We start from the raw sequence: 20,419 nt of genomic DNA on the forward strand, positions 1-20,419 counted from the left end.
TGAGCTTTTATTTCACAAAATGAATACATCATCGTTTAAATGCAAGATATACTTTATTCGACGTTATATTCAACGTTATTATAATGGCACAGCCAATAATTGAAAACATTGTTGATTTCTGAAAAGTTTGCAACTAGTTATCTAAATCACATAACACAATAAGAATTTCAATACATTCATTAGAAATATCTTAGCTGCAACTGGTGACAAACTTTCCAAAAATACAGAAAAAAAAGGAAAAATTATTAGATTATTAAAACGTTACACTTATAATTAATAGCTATTTTGCGTAAATTGTTATAATATTAGAATTGCGCTCTGGTGAAATACAAATTCAGGAAAGAAAGTTATTGCAAGATGGACGGCAGAAATATGGATATTAATGTCAAATATTTCTTTCTGTATTTGTTTGACAGTATAAAAAAATACAAAACAATACTGTACATAGCTTTATACTTCTATGATAACTTGACGTTGATATTGTTATTACGGCAGTTCGCAGTAATTACCAGTACGTATTTAGGTTCTCATTTGTTGAAATGCGAGGCCTCCATTGACTCGAATGCTTCCAGTTTCACATTGATCCTGAAAGAAAATATGTTGTTGAAAACACATGCAATTTAAATTTACATGCAATTAACGGAATTATTGGCGTCTGTTCGGTAGGTAGTGCCAAAGCGGTGACATTTTGACCATTAAATGCAGAAAGTATCGAGCATCGCGTCAACGCTTTCATCTGCCCAAAAATGTCACAAACACGCCAACATTATCTTATACCTTTAAACGAGCAATTCTTGTATATATATATTTCTGTGATTTCGGAAACGGCTCTAACGATTTCGCTGAAATTTGGTATATGGGGGTTTTGGGGGTATACAATCGATCTAGATTAGTCTTATGTTTGGGAAAATGCGTGTTTTCGAGTTTTCATGCGTTTTTCTTTCGACGCAGAATATGGTCGCTAATTTCGTATTCCCGGCCACTGTCCGTCTGGTCCAGCGGGTTAAGACGCGGACTGCTAAACGAGTGTTACGGGTTCGAATCTCGCCCGGTGACAACTTTTGATTTTTTTTTTTTTATATGTTCAAGTTTATATATAATTTTTTAATTTTTATTGTTTTAGACAAGTTTAATTTAGTAAAAAAATGACCTATGTACTAAGAGAAATTGATAATAGATGGCGTTACTCTGTGACAAGTGCTGTAAGGTTAAAATCTATTGTAAATAATAATAATTGTCAGTTCACATTTCACTTTTTAAGTTTATCTAGATTATCACCTATACACCACCATATTACAATAAATAGTTATAACTCGCCCAGGTACTTAGACATTAAGCTAGAAAACTTTAATTGAAACCACTACTTTTATTTTAATAGTGATAATATAAAAGGATTAGAGTGGTTCACGTAAATTCAAACTTTAGACAGAAGGCGGCATCCCTTTATTTTGTTTCACCTATTATGTTGAATTGTTGATAGAATTCGCCAAGTTTTATAACAACTACAATGGGGTGCTACACGACTTTGAAATCCGAAAAATAAAATAATTATTTTTTATATTTTTATTTAAGTTGTTGTTTTAACATTATTTGAACATAAGTTATGAAGTAAGTAAAAAAAAATATTTATATTTAATCTTGATTTTCAACAAAACATACAAAAGCATGTCACAAAGTCTTATTTGCCTTAAAATAGTATTAAAAATATAAATACTTCATAACTCATGTTGGAATAATTGATAAACAAATACTTTAAAACATCTAAATATATATAAACAAATATTTATATACAAATATAAATATTTGTGTCCATACAATATTAAATTGATGTAGGTCTCAGGGCGATTCTGTCCAACGTTTTATTTCGTCACCCTTTTAAGTTTTCCTCAAAACATATGGTTCACTGTATTTCTTTCGTCGACATTCCTATATGGTCCACGGTGCTAACTTGTCACCAACCCTATATCGACTTACCACTGCTCATACAGATTTAGTATAGAAGGAATACTGTAGAAATATGGTCAAGATAAGAAATTGACGATACAACCACGAGGACGAGTTAGGAAGGTGACAAATTAGGAATTATATGCTGGCGACATGGTATTGTGGTCGTTTTTAAAGGTGACGAAATAGGCCTGTGAAAGAATTCGTTAAGTGTAATAAAATAAGGGGGGGTCCCGCCGGGAAATACTAATAAAAGGTTTTTTTTAACCACTCTAATAGGGATCTTCCAGTTAATTTTGATATGAGAGAGTCCGACCGCTTTATTTAGCTTTGTAAACACTTGATTTCACAATGGTGTATCTGTTTACCGTGCATATATAAGACTTACTTCTCGAAAGCAGCCTGCAGCTCCTTGACCTTGCCGGGGTGGCAGACGACGGAGGTCTTGCCGCGCGCGCCGTCGAACAGGCTCGGCAGCCAGCGCGCCGCCGCCGCGCGCGCCGTGGCCGGCGTCACCGCCGCTATGGCGCACACGAGGTCCCTGGGAAACCAATTAGAACATTACTACAGAAATGGTAACAAACAAACAATATTTCATGTCGGCGCCATTTGATACGTGATACTGGCGGCTTGATGAACGACGAACGCAATTTAATTATTTATTTGGTTATTCCCTTTACATACGTGTGCATGCAGATCGCTTTAGGTCTAGATCTGGCGGACCATGTGTCGCGAATGCGCTCTTTTGCGAAAGGGACGCTTACTGCCCGAGTGCATTACGTACTACGTGCGCGGGGGATTCGCGTTCGAGGCATACGGCAGTCTATATCTGGCCGCGCTCTTATATACGAGTATCTCTTTTAGGCCGAGATGTAACAAATCAATCCTCCCTCAAATAGTGACTTAATTACCAACGCTAAAATATTCAATTTACAATATGACGACCGGTCTGGCCTAGTGGGTAGTGACCCTGCCTACGAAGCCGATGGTCCCGGGTTCAAATCCTGGTAAGGGCATTTATTCGTGTGATGAGCATGAATATTTGTTCCTGAGTCATGGGTGTTTTCTATGTATTTAAGTATTTATATACATATTATATATATCGTTGTCTAAGTACCCTCAACACAAGCCTTATTGAGCTTACTGTGGGACTTAGTCAATTTGTGTAATAATGTCCTATAATATTTATTTTATTATTTATTTATTTATTACAATAGCTAGAAATCCGCCAACTTGAACTAATTTATTTTACCCTTTGACCGCCAAATACGTCAACTGACGCGCGCAGCTACAGCCCAATATCAACCTTCGTGCATTCCGACAAGGTCCACGATGACTGGCCGCGCACTATAGGCGTGGCAAGGGTTAAAAATTACTTTATTGGCTTTATATAACTAACTGAAGTTAGACCAACCTGTTGTAGTTTTCAGAGACTTGTCTGAAGTAGTTAAGAAGCGACTCTGACACGACGTCGGCCGTGCACTTCTCGTTCTCCACCACCTCGAACAGCGCCGTGCTCTTGGCAGACTCGAACAAGTCCTCGTCGAATTTACCCTCCGCAAGATATTCTTCCTGTAATGTATAAAACGAGTTAACATCGAATTCGTTTTTTTTTAAACAATAAATCTTTGTTTTACATTTTTAATTTCATATCTGTTTTTTTAGTTAGGTACGTAAACAAAACAATATAAAACAAAACCATCTGATTTGGACATTCGGCCAATTAGATGACAACACTATCATATTTGACTAGATACATTACTTACATCAGCACTTCTGACACATCTCTCTTCGTCTCGCGATTGAGCAGTAAGCTCGCGACAGTGGCGACACTGTGAAAGCGTATCGTAACGTCGACCGATCGCACAACGGGCTCATCGTCATGACTAGACCTAGAGATTTTCCTATCACGAACGATGTTGTTCGTGCTTAACAAAATAAAAACATCAAAAATCATCGAGACCCCTTGCACGTTAATCATTTTCCATATAAGTTGGAAAATCTTTTAGTCAATTAAAGTCGGTTTTTTTTTTCAAAGCGACAAAAAAGTTAAACAGCCGAAAATATGGGAAAGAAATTGATAGTTAATTTTGATAATCAAGTATGATGGTTTTACTGGCAATGGCGATTTCAAAGACAATCTCGGTATGTGACATGGTTTTTTTTAAGTAAGAAGTACGTAGGAAATTGATAGTTTCGTTATTCTTGTTCATTTATTCCCAAACATTTGTTTATGACATTATTATGACAGTTATAAGACATAGATAAACTAAATATCGGAAGGAAGTCACTAGCGTTGCCTTGTTTGTGCTAGGAGCAAGGAAATCTGTAGGTGTAGTCATGACTCCCGATACCACAGTGAGTATTTTACAATTCGGTACAATTTTGCAGTGTACCGTTAACTCCTCTTACTCGTTTCAGGGGCTTATGGTTTCGGAAGACGTCGCGACACGGAGGGTGTAGAACTTCATTCTTTCGAGTAATTTTTGAAGGGTTCAGGGTGGACACGCGCGATATGTGTCAAGCTCGGTGACAGATCGCTTTCTGCCGAGCGTCCCCGAACGATCGCGGCGAATTATGATTTCGGGAAGGGGAGGGTAGTCGAAATCTGTACATTGTCACAATACCGAAACGCGCTAAACGAGCTTACCGTCTCGGGATCGCAGTGTTATCATGCCTAATGTACCAGTATTGCATCAAGTATCGTTACCACGATGGCCTTGGCCTTGGAGTAGGCCTGCACGGCGTTGGTGGCGCGGTACAGCGAGAACACGATGCGCGCCTCGCCGAAGGCCGGCCGCACGCCGTAGCCGTACGACAGCCCGCAGCCGCGGATCAGCCGCCACATCGGGCCCTGACAACAATTAAATACACATTTTTTACTAAAAATTACAAATAAAATCGCCGATTAAACAGCCATCAGACATTAAGATGATTCTAACAAACCCGAATTATATGAGGTTGCGTTTATTGTATTACCTAGTCTCTACGGCTAAAGTAGAGACTAGGCTAAAGTAGATGAAAGAAAAGTTAATAAGTGAGAAGTGACTTAAAGCCTTATATCCCCTAGGTGGGGCAGAGGGCTGCCACAGTGCGCCGCCATCCCGTTCTGATTTGGGTGGCGTTTTTCGCCTCGGGCCATGATAACCCGAGTGATAAGTGAAACGTAGTGAGTAAATACTTTCATCGAAGGCGAGTGTTTTCTTTTAAAAAAAAATACCAGCAGTATGGACAGTAATCATAAAAAAAATTATTAGCCGATTTTTTTTAAACGGGAAGATTATATAATAGTATTTTATGCAACCGTTGTTTAAGAGAGGTCAAAGAAGGCGAGTGGCGTGAGTAACAATTTGAGGCGAAGCCGAAAATTGTTAATAAAGACGCCCCGAGTATTTTTTGACTCAGTTAAACAACGTTGCATACAATACTTTTTCCACGACCAAGCACTTACTTTGAAATAAAATTGTAAATTTAACAAATATTTTCATTTCATCTATCGCGATTTTGAAGGCAAAAAATTTTTAGTGACTTCTTGGGCCAATCACTGATATTTCTTCAGGCGTAAACACTAAGTTTTCGTCTTCATCCATTTTAACTTGAAAGACACACTGTTATTTAACACAAAAGTTAAGTTTTTATTCGACAACCACAATAACCCACCCAATAACCTCATTCAAGAAGTAACAAAGAATGTAGGGTACGGGTGGGAAAATGAATGAATGAAATTAAAAAAACCTGTCTATGGTTCACTTATTTGTCACAGATGACATTTAAAATAAGGTTGGCAACATTGTATTTCATACAATATTCTTTAAGTGGTCATCAGTCATCACACGAAGTATCGAAAAGTACCAAAAAGATACTGCGTGTATGCAAAAATGCGTTTTTGGGGAATAGACTAAAGACTTGTTTTGACAACTATAAGGTAGGGTTTTAAAGATGTGTGCACGACCCTTTAAATGACAAATAAAAGTATGGGAGTAGAAAAGATATATTCAGCCACGTAAGGTGATGCGTAATTATTAAGGTCAATACGGGTAAGTGTGGCAGGTCTTCAGATTGGAGCCTGTTTACACACTGATTAGTGTTTATAGCGAGTCCATACATTTGCCACTAAATGCAAGTAGCAAATGTATGAACTTGCAATAAACCGTATGGCACACTTTTTTCTAGACTTTACAATCAATAACTAAATTCGCCCCGGTCTGAATGTGTGAGCGCGCACCTCGAGCTGTGTGAAGTAGTTGAGAGCGACCAGCAAGGGGGCCGCCTGCTCTAACACCAGTCCCTTGGGTCCGGGGCTGAGCGCGGCCAGGAACGACGATTCCACGCCCCCCACGCCCACCACGAAGCCCCCGCCCCACCCACTCAGCAGCTCTGCGTCCCAGTATAGGGACGGCCTGCAACAAACTTCATTCTTAATATCTACCTGATACAGTCGAACCGAGTTAAGAAAAGAGCGTACTCCCATCTTAAAGGCCGGCAACGCACTTACAACCCCTCTGGTGTTGCAGGTGTCCATGGGCGGCGGTAATTGCTTACCATCAGGTGATCCGTCTGCTCGTTTGCCTCTTGTATCATTAAAAAAAACGACATATCCGCAAGAGTGTGTGAGGTCTTAGGTCGCGCCTAAGACCTCTCACACGAATACAATTTGACTGGACAACTCATTTGCGCATCGTGCGACCACATCTTTAAAACAAAGTTTGGTTCTGCGAGCTACGTTAGAGCGTTTCATAATCCGGACAAGAACTGTTGATGGAGTCGCCATTGCCGGATACGGTAAGGAGGATTGATGATGAAAGGGAACGAAACAGGTTCTCATTCTCTTATCAATTTTCTGTAGTTCGTTCAGGAAAGCACTTTAATGCCTCCTTACGCTTTGAATTTACCTCGTCTCCTCGAAGTAATAATGCGAATGTGTGAAATGTCGGCAGCCGATCGTAAAATCAGTCAGATGTGACGTGAAAATCATTGTCTTCCCTGAGTGGACCTTTTGCCCTTCGGGTTTCTGAAGCAACCTAACGAACCTATCTATAAGTTTAAACTTTAATGTGACTACCGTCAAAACATTACACAAGGACTTTACGATCGGCTCCCGACAAATATAAAGCCTCAAGATTCAGCAGGGCCCCATTTCTCGAACGGTATAGGGACCATGCGCGTTGGAGGGTCTGCCATCTTGTGACCTGAATCGGAACCATAAACATGTATATTTACACGTCACTTGTTTACTTGTACATAGTAGGTTCTGCCATCTTTTGGGCTACATCGGAACAATAAACATCACATTTACGCCGCGCCAGAAATCTGACGGCTCCTGTGCTGCCTCCTACAGTTCATGCACGCTCCCTATTAGTCTAATATTATTAGTGTGTTGCCATGGTAACCCATACGACTTGACAGTTCGTGGACTAATAATATTAGTCTAATACCAGTAATACCGTTCGAGAAATGGGCCCCAGAGCAACTCTTTATCAACTGCGCATCAACCATTCACCAACAGGGCATTTTAAACGTTACTCACGGAGCTTTGCCGACATTAGGGAACCTCTTCCACGGCTCGGTGCTGAGGGGATACCGCTCGAAGTCCGTCGCCAGATGTAGCCACACATTCTCCGTAATCTTCTTCAAAGTCTCTCTAGCTTCTTGTAAAACGGTCTCCTCTCGGTCGCCACCCGCGTTGAGGTTCTCTATCAGCTCTTTGAGGAACTTCTGTTGCCGCAGGACGGAGCACCAGTGGATGTTGCTGTCCGAGCTGTATACGGAGTCTCGGAGGAGATCGTACACTATCTTGTGGCCGCACCTGCGTACCTGTATTAGCGAATTTGGTTAACCTTTTTCTAGGCATTATGGGATTTAACGACCACATACGCGCCAATAGAATTTCAACTTTAGCATTCCGATTTAAGGTTTAAATTAGACTGCACTGTCGGGAAACGTGACTTATCTTAGTCTTAAGATAAACATCTGCAAATATCTTTCAAGTCTTGATAATAGAGACGTGTTCAGATATTTATAGAGAACCTTACCGCCGATGCGACATACCGGACATTACTAAGCACCAACTGTAACTTTACTAAAGCAGGCAGTTGACTTATTAGTTATTACTTTGACACATAATTATGAACAAAAAAAAACGAAGTAGTCATGTTTCTCTCGTGTATAGTTTTTACAGTGTATCTCACCTAGTTTTTGTATCGTGTTTCTATATTATTTTAAGTATTGTAATAAACATGAGAATATAATTTACCTGCGCGACGTCGTTAATAAGTCTCTGCGCGAACACCAAAAGCCTCTCCTTGGTTATTTCGGCAGCATACAATACTTCGTATAAATGGTCCACCACTTTCTCGTAATCTCCAGGCTCGCACTGTAAAAAAAAAGATAGGTTAATCAAAATTCCAAACCATTTAGGTATAGGTTTTTTTAGGTACCGGCAAAAAGTACGACGAAAATCGACAAAGGCAGTTAAGAGAAGATTTGAAAACATGGGACACATCAACGTATTACACATTGATTACATCATATTACCTATATTGTGTGGTTTTCTACGATACATGTCTTGATATTTGAGCTATGCTATTCGTCCGTTATGATTATGGTCCTATTTTATCTTACATAAGGTCAATACGGGTAAGTATGGCTGGTCTGTTTACACATTTGCGACTTGCGTTCTGCAGGAAATGTATGAACTCGCAGTAAACACTATTCAATGTGTAAACAGGCCCCAATGTGAAGGCCAGCCACAATTACCCCTATGGCACACTTGACCCTAGTATTTACTCTCCCTGACTCCAATACGTACGTATATGCTGAACTGCTCCACAGAGAAGTTGCCCGGCCTGCCGGAGCCCATATCATTGCTGAACATGACGGTGAGCAGCTCCGCAGTGGATATGATCCCTTCGTGACGTATGAGGCCACAAACCACATAGAGCATATTGTACCATAACTCACCCTGACTTCAATATGGATGAAGTTGCCGAACTGTCCCACAGAGAAGTTGCCCGGCCTGCCGAAGCCCATATCATTGCTGAACATGACGGTAAGCTGCTCCGCAGTGGATATGACCTCTTCGTGAGGTATGAGGGCGTCTCCGCGCCGCACGGGGCACTCGCCCAGCCCGTTCAGTTGAAGCGGCAGCCATTTACGAGTATTCTGATCCACTTTTGTCGTGTCGAAGATTAGGTTAATCTGGAAAAGAATTTGGTTAATTAAAAAAAAAACGGTTAAGTGAGAGTCGGACTCGCCCATCGAGGGTTCCGTACATAAAAATATTCGGCTTTCAGATTTCTCTCTCCTGCATACTAGTAAAAGTTTAAAAAAATTAGTAAATGTTTTGGTCACCCATACAATTATGACCCCGAATACCGTTGCATAACCTTAATGATTGATTACTTACTTTAAATAAAGACTATATTTTAATGATTTAATTACAAATGTATAGTTTTAAAAAATTTCCCTATACTTGTAATATAAGACGGTATTACTTGCCAAATTTCATAGTTCTAGGTCAACGGAAAGTACCCTATAAATTTTGATTCCTTTGAGTGTCGGAATATAATTTTTTTGCGGCATAAACAGCCGTATCTTTACGTATACAGGGTTGAGCAGATTAAGTGTCCTAGTTTAAAATAGCCATAAAATTAAAACAAAACTTCAAATTTGAATATTAAACTTGTCTTTATTTACAAAATTAATTCATTAGCACAAATCGCTCTCCTTTAACCTGTATTACTTTACGCATTCTACTATAGAATGAGTTGCACGCGAACGCACTACCTCATCAGTCTACATATATCGTCCAATATCAAGAGAAACGAATGATGACAAGATGAAATTTAAATTCATTCCCTGCTGTGATCCCAACCCTGCTGAGCATGTATCTCCATATAGAAAAGTCCAACGGATTCAAGTCTGGTGAAGATGCAGGCCATTTTCGCCACGGTATAGAATCTGTCAAAATTGTTCAACACTAGTCTTACATATGTACGTTTAGCTTTATGAGACGAGGCACTTGTTGAAAGCAATAATAGTCATCCCCAAACAACTTTCGGATATTTTCTAGCATATGACCCTGCAACACGTTCTGAATTATCTGAATATATTGCCAGTATGGTAACCCACTATGGTTCGGTTAGGTTAAACCCCGACACCGCAAAAACAAATAATTTCCAGAAAAGTGGATCAGGTTAGAACTGTGTCTCCACAAAAACACATTATTTTCAGAAACGTGTGTTGAGTTAGGTTAGAACTGCGACCCCCACGGATACGAACTGTTACTAGAAAAGTAGATTATGTATCATTATTTTATTGATTTAATGTTCAACTTAATAACCGTTCTGTATTTTAAACTTTGGTAAACTGAATTTATAATAAAAATTGACGGCAAAACAAAGGTAAACCGAAATAAATGAGCGACCGTTCCTAAGACAGTGCCCGACCGAAAAAATCTAAAACCCTCAACAAAAACGAATCGAAACGGTCGAGCAAGGCTTTTAAAAATACGGCCAACGATAGGCAGACGTAGAGGCGTTCTACTCACATAGACAAAGTTGGTCTTCAAGCTGTGCACCCTCGCGTACATGGGCAGCTGCGCCAGGTCGAAGTGCGGGCAGGGCGCGGCGTCGGCGCTCCACGACGAGATGGCGTGGCACCTCAGCCCGTCGCAGCGCGGCACCGGCACGGCCGCCAGCGTGCCCGCCGGCGGCGGCCGCTGCGCGCACAACGGTTACAATGTACCAACTTTAGTCATTATACGTAAAATAAGAAGTCTAATTTCATACTATTTCTCAAACTTGTAATGAAATGTTGACATGACTTACTTCAAATTAGGTCAGGAAATAAGGTACATATCAGGTGCGATGAGTGAAGATGATATGTAAAGGAATTTCATACAGCCTTCCACCTTAGGCTTGTAAGGCAACCCACTTTTGCTTTTAAACGTCAAATTATGGCACGTATTGGCATTTAACCATAAAAAACCTATAAGCAAAATTCTGCCATTATGCTTTTTTTTCTTTTTTTTGTCTTTTTTGTGTTTTTTATTTATTTTATGTGTTCGTTAAATATTACTTCGGGTTTTCAAAGGAGAGCAAAAATTTCATTAATTTTGCGCTACGACGCACGGTTTAGGAGATACAGCCCCATAAAGTTTTATTATACAGTCATGCAGAAATCTTTACAGGGCTGTATCTCCTGAACCGTGCGTCATAGCGTTAAAATAATCAAATTTTCGTTCCCCTTTAATAACCTAAAGTAATAATAAAAAACAAAAAAGAAAATAGAAAGAAAAAGAAAAGAAAAAAAGCGTAATGGCGTGCGTAGTAGCGCCAAAATAATTACATTTTTGTTCCCCTTCAATACCCCACGCACTGAATAACCTATCACATTAGGACATGAGACAATCATCATCATTATCATCATGATATGTTTTTTAATTATTTCATTCCATGTTTGAGAAAAGCACTATACAAATCTCGGCGAGAAACGGGGTTGCCGGCCGCGTATCCCTACCGTCCTGGCTACGCTCGGCTGTCTATATCTACTTGGCCTGCAACCCTTCGTTTCCCGTCCTCTATAGTAATGTACTATTGTTGAGCGATGTCACGATAAATAGAAACTACTTTTTGTAACTACTGTTGGCAATGTAGAACAATAAGAAAGACTTATACACGGAGAAACTATACATCGAAATCTTTACATATGTATTGTTCTAGTGTAATGTGTAATTCCAATGACTTAATGTCTCCTTAATAGTAGTTTATTTTTGTATCAATCATTATTAATAGGTGAATGTGTACCTCATTAAACTCAATCGCCTGCTCTAAAATCTTTCCTTTCGTTGCGAGACCACTTTCTCCTAGTCGCTTTCTTTGAGCTTCTATTCTATTCTTTTCTTCTTCTGCCATCCTAAAAAACAATTTTTAACAACTGGATTATGGCTAAGTAATTTATAGAACAACGCACATTTAACTGTAGTTATTCTTTGTTCCAAAATCGATTGAGCGATAAATGGAAATGATTCATATTTAGCGCCTTTTCCCATCTGTTCCCACAGGGGACAAATGGGAATACACCAAATTAAATGATCAGTCAATATGTAGACTTCATTGGACGTCTTGGATGGGATTAGATCAAACTGTAATTAAACTTACTGGTCTTGCAGCTTGATACTAGGCGAACCCACGATGATGACCAGTTCGTCTGTGAAATACTTCTTCATAATGCCTTGCCAGTACTCCTCGCCTTCGTTTAGGAGCTCTTGTAGCGCCTCTTGGGGATTCAATCGCGATATGAACTGAAATGGGTAGGTTCAGTTAATTTTCTCTAGCAATATCTTCAAAATGCACCTTATGCAAATGCAATAAGGTACGTTTTAATATGGAAAAGTAATATGAAAAAGAAAAAAAACAAATAATACATTAAATTGCCATTTTATTGTATCATTATCAATCAAGAATCGTCCACTGCTAAACATAAGCTAAAGGATCCCTAAAATGGCCACCAGAGCTTTGGTTTGCTTGCGTTTGCCAGTTCGCGGTTGTCATTCAAGAACCTTGTTATTTACCTAGACACCCTATTACAAATCTTTTTTACTCATTTTTAATGCCAAAAAACCTAATATATTACTCACGTCTTGCTCATTCTGAGAATAAAGCGCATCCCCAATACATCTAAAAGCAATCGCATGATGCGGGTCGGACTCGAGCCCCGCATAGCATTCCCTCAGCTGTTTTTTCACCAATCTGGACATGCGCTCCATGTTGATTGGCTCATGCCCGTCCCGGACACACTGCAGGCACTTGGTCGCTTCGTCCCGGGCTAATTCCAGCTTGTCGATGGGGACATTGTCAAGTTGTATCTTGATCAGAGAGGCTATGTTCTCTGTTAGGTTGTAGGATACCTGTAAAAATATTTAAGTTAAAAAAAGGAGTTATTTAGTAGATAAACAATTCAGCATTAGTGTTTGGATCAGATTAAAATAGAGTATTTATCGGGACCAAAATTGCATGGACATGGACACATGATAAAAGAATCCATTAATAAAGTGGGCATGCAATTTAGCGGCCCTTTTCTCCTTATAGCTCTGATTAATGGTTTCAATTCAATTCTGTTGTAATTTTATGATACTATCAGTTTTACTCCACGGTTCGGGCGTGGTCGGCTAACAAGTGTTTCAAGCAGTAATTAAGGTAGTCTAATGAGTGTGAAAAAGAAAACGTCATGTGACTCATGGGTCAAGAGAGACAGGGGAACAACGTGATTCACAGTCATACAGCGGTTTTTTAGACAGTGAGAATAATGTATTCCTCAGTACTATTATCCATTCTGAGACCTCATACCAAGTAGTACAGTATACTCACGTCGCCGGCCCTCGCGTCCTCGCGCTCGACGAGGCAGCGCTGCAGCGGCGCGGCGGCCGTGTCGCACAGGTAGCGCAGCGCCACGGCACAAGCCGTCAGCTCCTTCGTGGCCGACGGCGCCGTCAGCGTGGGCCCGCGCCAGCCGAATAACACCTACGTATATTAAAATATCGTCAATTGAGTGGGCAATTGCATCACAATATTTTTTTCACCACACCAGCTGGTAAAGGTTCTGTTAATTGTTCAAAAACGGATGAGAAAGTTGCAATTTATCCACAAGTGTGCCACAGTATTCTGATGCAAATTTTGCGTTGTTTCCTTATGTTAGCTGGTAGAATTTATTTTTGTATATATCAATATATATATCGATATTGGCACAAGCGGTTAAACAACTTTGCCCCCTTGTAAAACAAATAACTATTACAGCATATGTTTGAAAATTTCAAGAGCCGTACGTACTGTAAAACGTTGTACGATACACGTGCAAATAGGTAATTCGAAACTCTTGCGTTATGCGTGCGTTTAACGGAGTTGCTCTCAAGTGTATCAGCCATACAAACCAACCTGTCCACAATCCTCGGTGTCCGCCGGCCACTGCTCTTTGTACTCGCCATAATTGGGCAGCGGTGGAATCGTCTGCCACGGTTTTACCCAGGGCTCCAGTTCTTCCTTTTCGCGCTATACAAGAAACATTATTTCAAATTGATTACGCGAACTACAATTTTTTTATTACAATATTTCATAGTAAGAGGAGTGAGTTATAGCAATGAAATTTGAAATAAATTAATTGCAATAAGTTATAAGCTTGGAGCACACCAAAAACCTCGGCACCAAACCAGCGCCGTCCCAACTCAACAATCATACGTAAGCACCTAACAGAAACAACTCAGCGCCTAAGAGATCTCGACACGGTTTCGGCTTGTTGACATCGGACAGAATGTGTGCATGCGTGACAGCGGCGTTTAGGGGGAAACCAGGGGCGCTATCCGCGCCGACGGCAAGACGCAAGCGCGGTGACAACCGGTTGGAAGCGCGGTTACTGCGAGTTGTCAACGTTAGCATGTACCGAGGGAAGCCGATGCCGTTGCCGATAAGTGTGATTTAGGGCCCGGGCACACTTAGCGTCTTTCGATCGTCGTCGTCTTGTCAACGCTCGCACAACGACACTGCCTTAGGAGTGTAGGAAAATAACGATCTATTAGAAATAACTTAATTAAATTAATTAGATTGGGACATCACAGTGATAATAATATTCATTTGAATTAATTTGGAGATAAACATAGAACCACAATTAAAATGTAACTTCTAAATAGAATCTTCTCTCTGTGCATCTCAGCAAAACTATTAGCTTAGCACCCCTGCATACAAATGTGCCTAATAGCTTTGCTGACTGTACATCAAGGAATTTCATTTCTGTGCTACTTTCTACCTTATCACAGTGACAATAACACGAGGTCTCTGATAGCGTTTAAATTGATTGTCACAATGACAAGACCTGAAGTGCCATCATGATCAATTTCCCTTGATTGTACTAGTCGAGATATATTTGTTAGTGAGACTGCAACTGACCTTGGCAATGATGTCCGCCTCCACAGTTGCCAGGGCATTGAATACATCTTCCGCCTTAATTTGTCCAGTTAGGATGATTGTCAAATTCTCTGGCCTGTAGAACTTCTTGTGGAAGTCTCTGACCTAATATAAACGGAAAAGTTTGATATTTTAAATGAATTAAACCCACTGATGTCGCAGTCTAAAATATGTAAAGTAAAAATAGTATCACCATTCAAAGATAAATAAAGTTATATAAAATATTACTGATAGACACTTATTTATATTGTTTCATTGTGTTGTGACAACAAAACAGTATTTATGGGTGTTACGTCAACAACCATGATAAATTAAAAGTATCATAAATTTTATACATATATGGCAGTGATGGGAAAGGATTTTATCCGGCCCGCCGTCGGTTCTTCGAAATAATTACTATAGTATATTGCCCGCAATACATGATTGTATTTTGACGTTCCAGCCTTACATATAAAGAAAATAATAGATGCTAAAGCAAAGAAGCCAGCTAGACTAATTAACGGTTTCAAATCAAAATTTATTTTTGCTGCAATTCTGACCCTCTGAGATTTTCTAATTTTTCTGGCTCCCCATAAAAAATGTTTGGCCACCACTGATTTATGGCGTCACTATCACTACACCTTATAAAACAAAGTTCCAGCTGTGTCTGTATATTCGCGGTAAACTCGAAAACGGCCGAATAGATTTTCATACAGTTTCACCTATTTATTCGGAACTGATACGGGACAATGGGGTAGTAATGGCTTTATGGGGGGGTGTGCTAATACAAAAATAGCTTTGCTCTGTTATGCCCCTTTGCTTAGTTACATAGATAAACAGACTGGTTACACAGAGATAATTGTAACCATTTCACTAGGTATTCTACAGCGGTATCGATTATACGGGACAAAAACGGGACAGGTACAAATACGGGACGCGGTCCTGCAATACGATGACAGTCACGTATATACGGGACGTATAGCAACCCTATCTATCAATTGAGTGATTCTTGAGAAAGGTTTCGGTGTATAGTTAGTTAAGGTTTTGTGTAACTCGTGCGAAGCCAGGGCAGGTCGCTTTTCATAAAAGTGAACATTTTTAGTTGGGACAATTGACATTTAAAAGTAGGTATCAGCGCAAACTAGTTCTCTGACTGAATAAACAAGAGTTTTTCAGATTTCAGATTTTTATTCATAAAACATAGTATTTTACATGTCATAATTAGGTTGGTACTTACATAAAAGAATTTCTTTACAGAAAATTAGGCACATAAATTAAATAGGCGTTTAACAGGTACATACATATTATTTTTAATGTCCGCAAGTATTATTTTCTAAGTATTAGGTAAAAAAAAAAAAACAGAGTAATAGGTATAGAACAGAATTAAACTGCGATTAGACATTAGACATTTCTTACTAAACTCTTACTTACTCTTCTTCTTCTTCTCAGCATATTCACGTCCACTGCTGAGCATATGCCTCTTTCATGGATTTCCATGTTGTTCTGTCTGCGACGGTTCTATGGCAGGTGGGCCCTCTTACTTACTCTTTCAATTGTTGCTTAAGCATACTTTCAGGGGGTCAAATTGACTTCATGTCGCAGCAAATATGTTAACAATAAAAGATTTTCTTACTTTAGTGTTGTTAGTAGATTCTCTGAGATTCTTAGTGATGCCACCTGTTTCGGCCGAGTACCCGCTATTGGGATAAGATGCTCTCAACAGCTTCAACTCACACCTAGAAAATTATATCCAAATAACTACAAATTATTAAGATACTAATTACACAAATTTTTAAAACTTGGTAGATTTACCTTGACCCAAGTCTAGTGAATTAAGCATACTGACAACCCTCATACACTCGCGCGAGAATCATCAATGTTGTATTGTAAATGACATTAAATACTATTTTCACATTTTAGGTATATGCATATGAAAACTATCACCCAACTGTTCTTTATAATTTCACATGTAAAATTAGACTTGAATGCAGTTCTAGTCATAAAAGTAGATTTAACCCTTTAACAGGCAAGACTGAAAAAAATCCTTAATTCCTATATAGTCTATAATATAGTCCTAAAAATTCTGTACAAGAAAAAAAAAACAAAAAAAGATGATGTTATTGGGTGATATTTGCTTAAATAAAATATTCTGATGTTAAAACTAGATGGCGCCATTAAATGAAAATATCTCTAAAATGATTTTAATATTAGTCTAACTGGTTATAAAGCTTTTTTGCCCAAATTTCGTCCCATTGGAGCTGACGTGAAAAGCATAATCTGTTAAAATTTGAAAAAAAAAACTACAATGGATCATCCAATTCAGATACATTTTTCAATTGAAAGAAAATTATTTTGTTTAATGTAAAAAAAATTAAAACGAAATAATTTCTATAAAACTAGTGTGAAAACATTAAATACTTATATTTTCCCATTAAGCTTTATTTTTCTAATAGTGTCTTCCACATTGAAAAATGTCTGCAAATAAGTACTTTATGATAAACTCAAACATATTTCTTATTGTAAATTGAAGCCATATAAATAAAAGTAAGGCAGTCATATAATTAAGTAAGCAAACTTCTGAAAATTGTATCTCAAAAACTGCTAAACCGATTTTGATTTGGTTTTATCATAAATTAAGAAATGTTTTTGACTTTAATATAAAATACTTATTTGCAGACATTCTTCAACATCAACAATTTGCAAGAAGCCAAGAATAAAGTGCAAAGAAAAAATAAAATTAGTTTCTTAATAATTTCACACTAATATTCTTTGAAGAGATTTTGTTTCTTATTTTATATGTTAAATACTTTCAAATACCATAAAATTCAACAAAATTTGTTGATCCTGAAATTTGTGTGAAGCTTTTTTTTTCATAACAAACATGACTGTATGTTTTAATTGTGCACTTGGAAAGTGGCCAAAAAAGTCAAATTTTATGTTAAGAAGTCACAAATAGCAGTAGGTGACAGATTTTGTATGTTTAACCTCTAGTCAGCCAGAGTTCTATAAAAAGGTCTTGCATTTTTTATTTTGGCAAATTTGTGGTGTGTGAACAAAAAGTTAAAATAGTAAATGTGCCTTATAAGGAATGTTGCGTTGTATGGAGATTGTCCTTGAATATTTACTAGCTTATGCCCTTACTGGAATATTTATAAATAGTTTGCAACATACCTGCTGTCTGCAGTGTTTTCTCGACCCTGCATCTCACAATAGACAACACCTGCATCATCACCTTCTCCATCCACATGATGTACTTCAGTTAGGAAACCTTGATCTGATAGTGTTGGGTTCAAAATATGGTCCAAGTATATTGTTAACAATGTCAACATGCCACAGTCCCCAGCCGTGTAAATAGTGTAGCAGGTGTGGTCGGTGTCCGTCCACGCATTAGTGCCTTGAGCCATACACCGATTAGCTAGCAAATCTAGAATACCCTTATACGGATAACGGTTTGAACCAAGGAAAATAAGATGTTCCAATGTATGCGGCAATCCATCGTCATCATGTGCTTCGGTCGCTGCAAAGTAATAAGGAGTTAATTAGTTATCTCAGAAAATATTATAATATTAGTTTATCACAGATACCCAGATTAAAATAATGGAAATATATATACCGAGACAGAAAAATCCGTTCACCACCGGCCCCTCAACATCAGCTATAATTACAGTTAGCCCTGTTTTTTCCGACTTATATTTGTTCACAGGAATCACGTCAGACGCTTTTGTCGATGATATTAGTTTGAAATGAGACATTGTTGAATAATATATTAAGGATTCTTAGTTTAAAATCTCAGCAGTAACACAATAGATAACACCTCGTGTTTACCGGTGGTACGTGACAGGACGATACAATACAAAAGAAAAGAAGAGTGACAATTGAATTGACAAAGTGTCCAAAGCTGTCCTAAGTGACAATACTGACAATTCTACCAACCCTGCCGATTTGGGGCTGACTTCACTGCAGTGCATGTTCCAAAACGAGTGAAAGTAAAATGGGCTCTACAGACGTTTGCGATTTATCAATACAACAAAGCGAGATGGAGATATAGTTAGAATGAAAGAAAAGTTATCAAACAAGTTGCCGCTGATAAATTGTTATCTCACTGTAACTATCGCTCTTTCTCACTCTGTTGGGCTGCTATATCGCAAATGTTTGTAGAGGCCTTTATTTAAGGTGGTTCGATTAGGTTACCCAAAGCTTAAACCTCACTAGATGGCGCCACAATTGCAAATTTTGAGTTTAAATTTTTTTGTGGAGTAGTCTTGGTATTTCTATTCTGTAAATTATGTTTAGCGCACTCTTTAAATAAATATTGAACTATTACAACAAACATTGAACACTTCATTGTACAAAAACTACCCCTTAATGTCGACAGAATGTTTCTTGACTCTATTTCTAAGTATCACTCACACAGTCAAACAGTCGTACTGGGATCCTTGTAGTAGACAATTTGGCACAGCGTGAGTAGGCTTCAATAGCGTTGCAGTATGTACGTGGAAATACATGCAAGAGGATGTGGGTTCGAGACTCATTTTTTTTTTTTGTTATCAGTATTATCAAGTACCTATTATTAATAAATTATTTTATGAGAAATATGAGCGTTTTCCATAAAAATATTAAAAATCTGATTCTCACACATCATGATATTTTTGGGTTCTTCCAACTCAGAATAACTAGCATAATCAATCCTCGTGCTAAAAAAACCCGAAAATTTGTATTGAAATTTTAGTTTTACATTGAAATTTTTTTCACACTAAAATGTGACGTAATGGTATGGATATTTTAGGATATCTTTTTTTAATGCTAGGGTGGAGAAGATTCTAAGTAGAATGAACCTAAGAAAGTCCAAATTTGTAAGTCAGATTTTCCGGTATTTTTTTCAAAAAAAAAAACGCTGTTTTGTTCTAAAATTAAAGCAATCCCTTACTGCCCAGCCTTTAAAAAAGTAGGTACTATTTTACAGTAGAATTAAAACATTTTTTTACGATACATTTAATTAAATTACAGTGAGTTACAAAATTGCATGGCCTTCTATTTATAACCATTATAAAAAGAAATGAGATATTTACCATGTTTGTTTATATTATTGATTTCCCGATATTTTGACACAACTAGAAGTTACACACAATGCCTAGAGATAGAAAATTATTTATTTATTTTATTTATTGTCAATTTCATTCAACGGATCACATCATATCCAATTTATGTGTTTATGTATTGCATTGTTTTCTACTTAGTTGGTTATTAAATTCTGTTACTGCAATAATCTTTATCTACATAAAATATACCAACGAAAGTTTAATAAAGTATATATTAAAATGAAGTACATACACAAAATCAGGAATTACATATGACAATATCATTCAAAATCGCCTCCTCTGGCTTTGACACAGGCCCTCAAACGACGAGGCCAGTCATCAATAGCGGCACGCACGATTGTCATGTCTAATTCCGTCACTGTCTTAACTATGGCCCGCTTGAGGGAGTTAAGATTTGTGTGGGGTTTAGCACAGGCTTTCTCCTCAATAACCTGCTATATG

General features: G+C 38.2%; 1 protein-coding gene across 1 annotated transcript; it reads right to left on the bottom strand.

The window, feature by feature from the left end:
* Positions 1 to 34: 34 nt before the first annotated feature.
* LOC133517689 (uncharacterized protein C05D11.1-like) lies at positions 35 to 18,737 on the bottom strand. Its single transcript, XM_061851050.1, has 18 exons — positions 18,493 to 18,737; positions 18,051 to 18,396; positions 16,513 to 16,615; positions 14,883 to 15,005; positions 13,878 to 13,991; positions 13,314 to 13,466; positions 12,584 to 12,853; positions 12,105 to 12,247; positions 11,751 to 11,859; positions 10,493 to 10,663; positions 8,905 to 9,141; positions 8,198 to 8,317; positions 7,472 to 7,758; positions 6,170 to 6,344; positions 4,655 to 4,798; positions 3,359 to 3,516; positions 2,333 to 2,485; positions 35 to 585 (listed from the first exon to the last, which is right to left on the bottom strand). Exons 1-18 carry the CDS (start codon positions 18,629 to 18,631, stop codon positions 528 to 530), a joined length of 3,003 nt encoding a protein of 1,000 aa, XP_061707034.1. The 5' UTR covers positions 18,632 to 18,737; the 3' UTR covers positions 35 to 527.
* Between the last annotated feature and the right edge of the window lie 1,682 nt (positions 18,738 to 20,419).

Source organism: Cydia pomonella, chromosome 5 (assembly GCF_033807575.1).
Source record: "Cydia pomonella isolate Wapato2018A chromosome 5, ilCydPomo1, whole genome shotgun sequence".
Classification (NCBI taxonomy): Eukaryota; Metazoa; Arthropoda; class Insecta; order Lepidoptera; family Tortricidae; genus Cydia; species Cydia pomonella.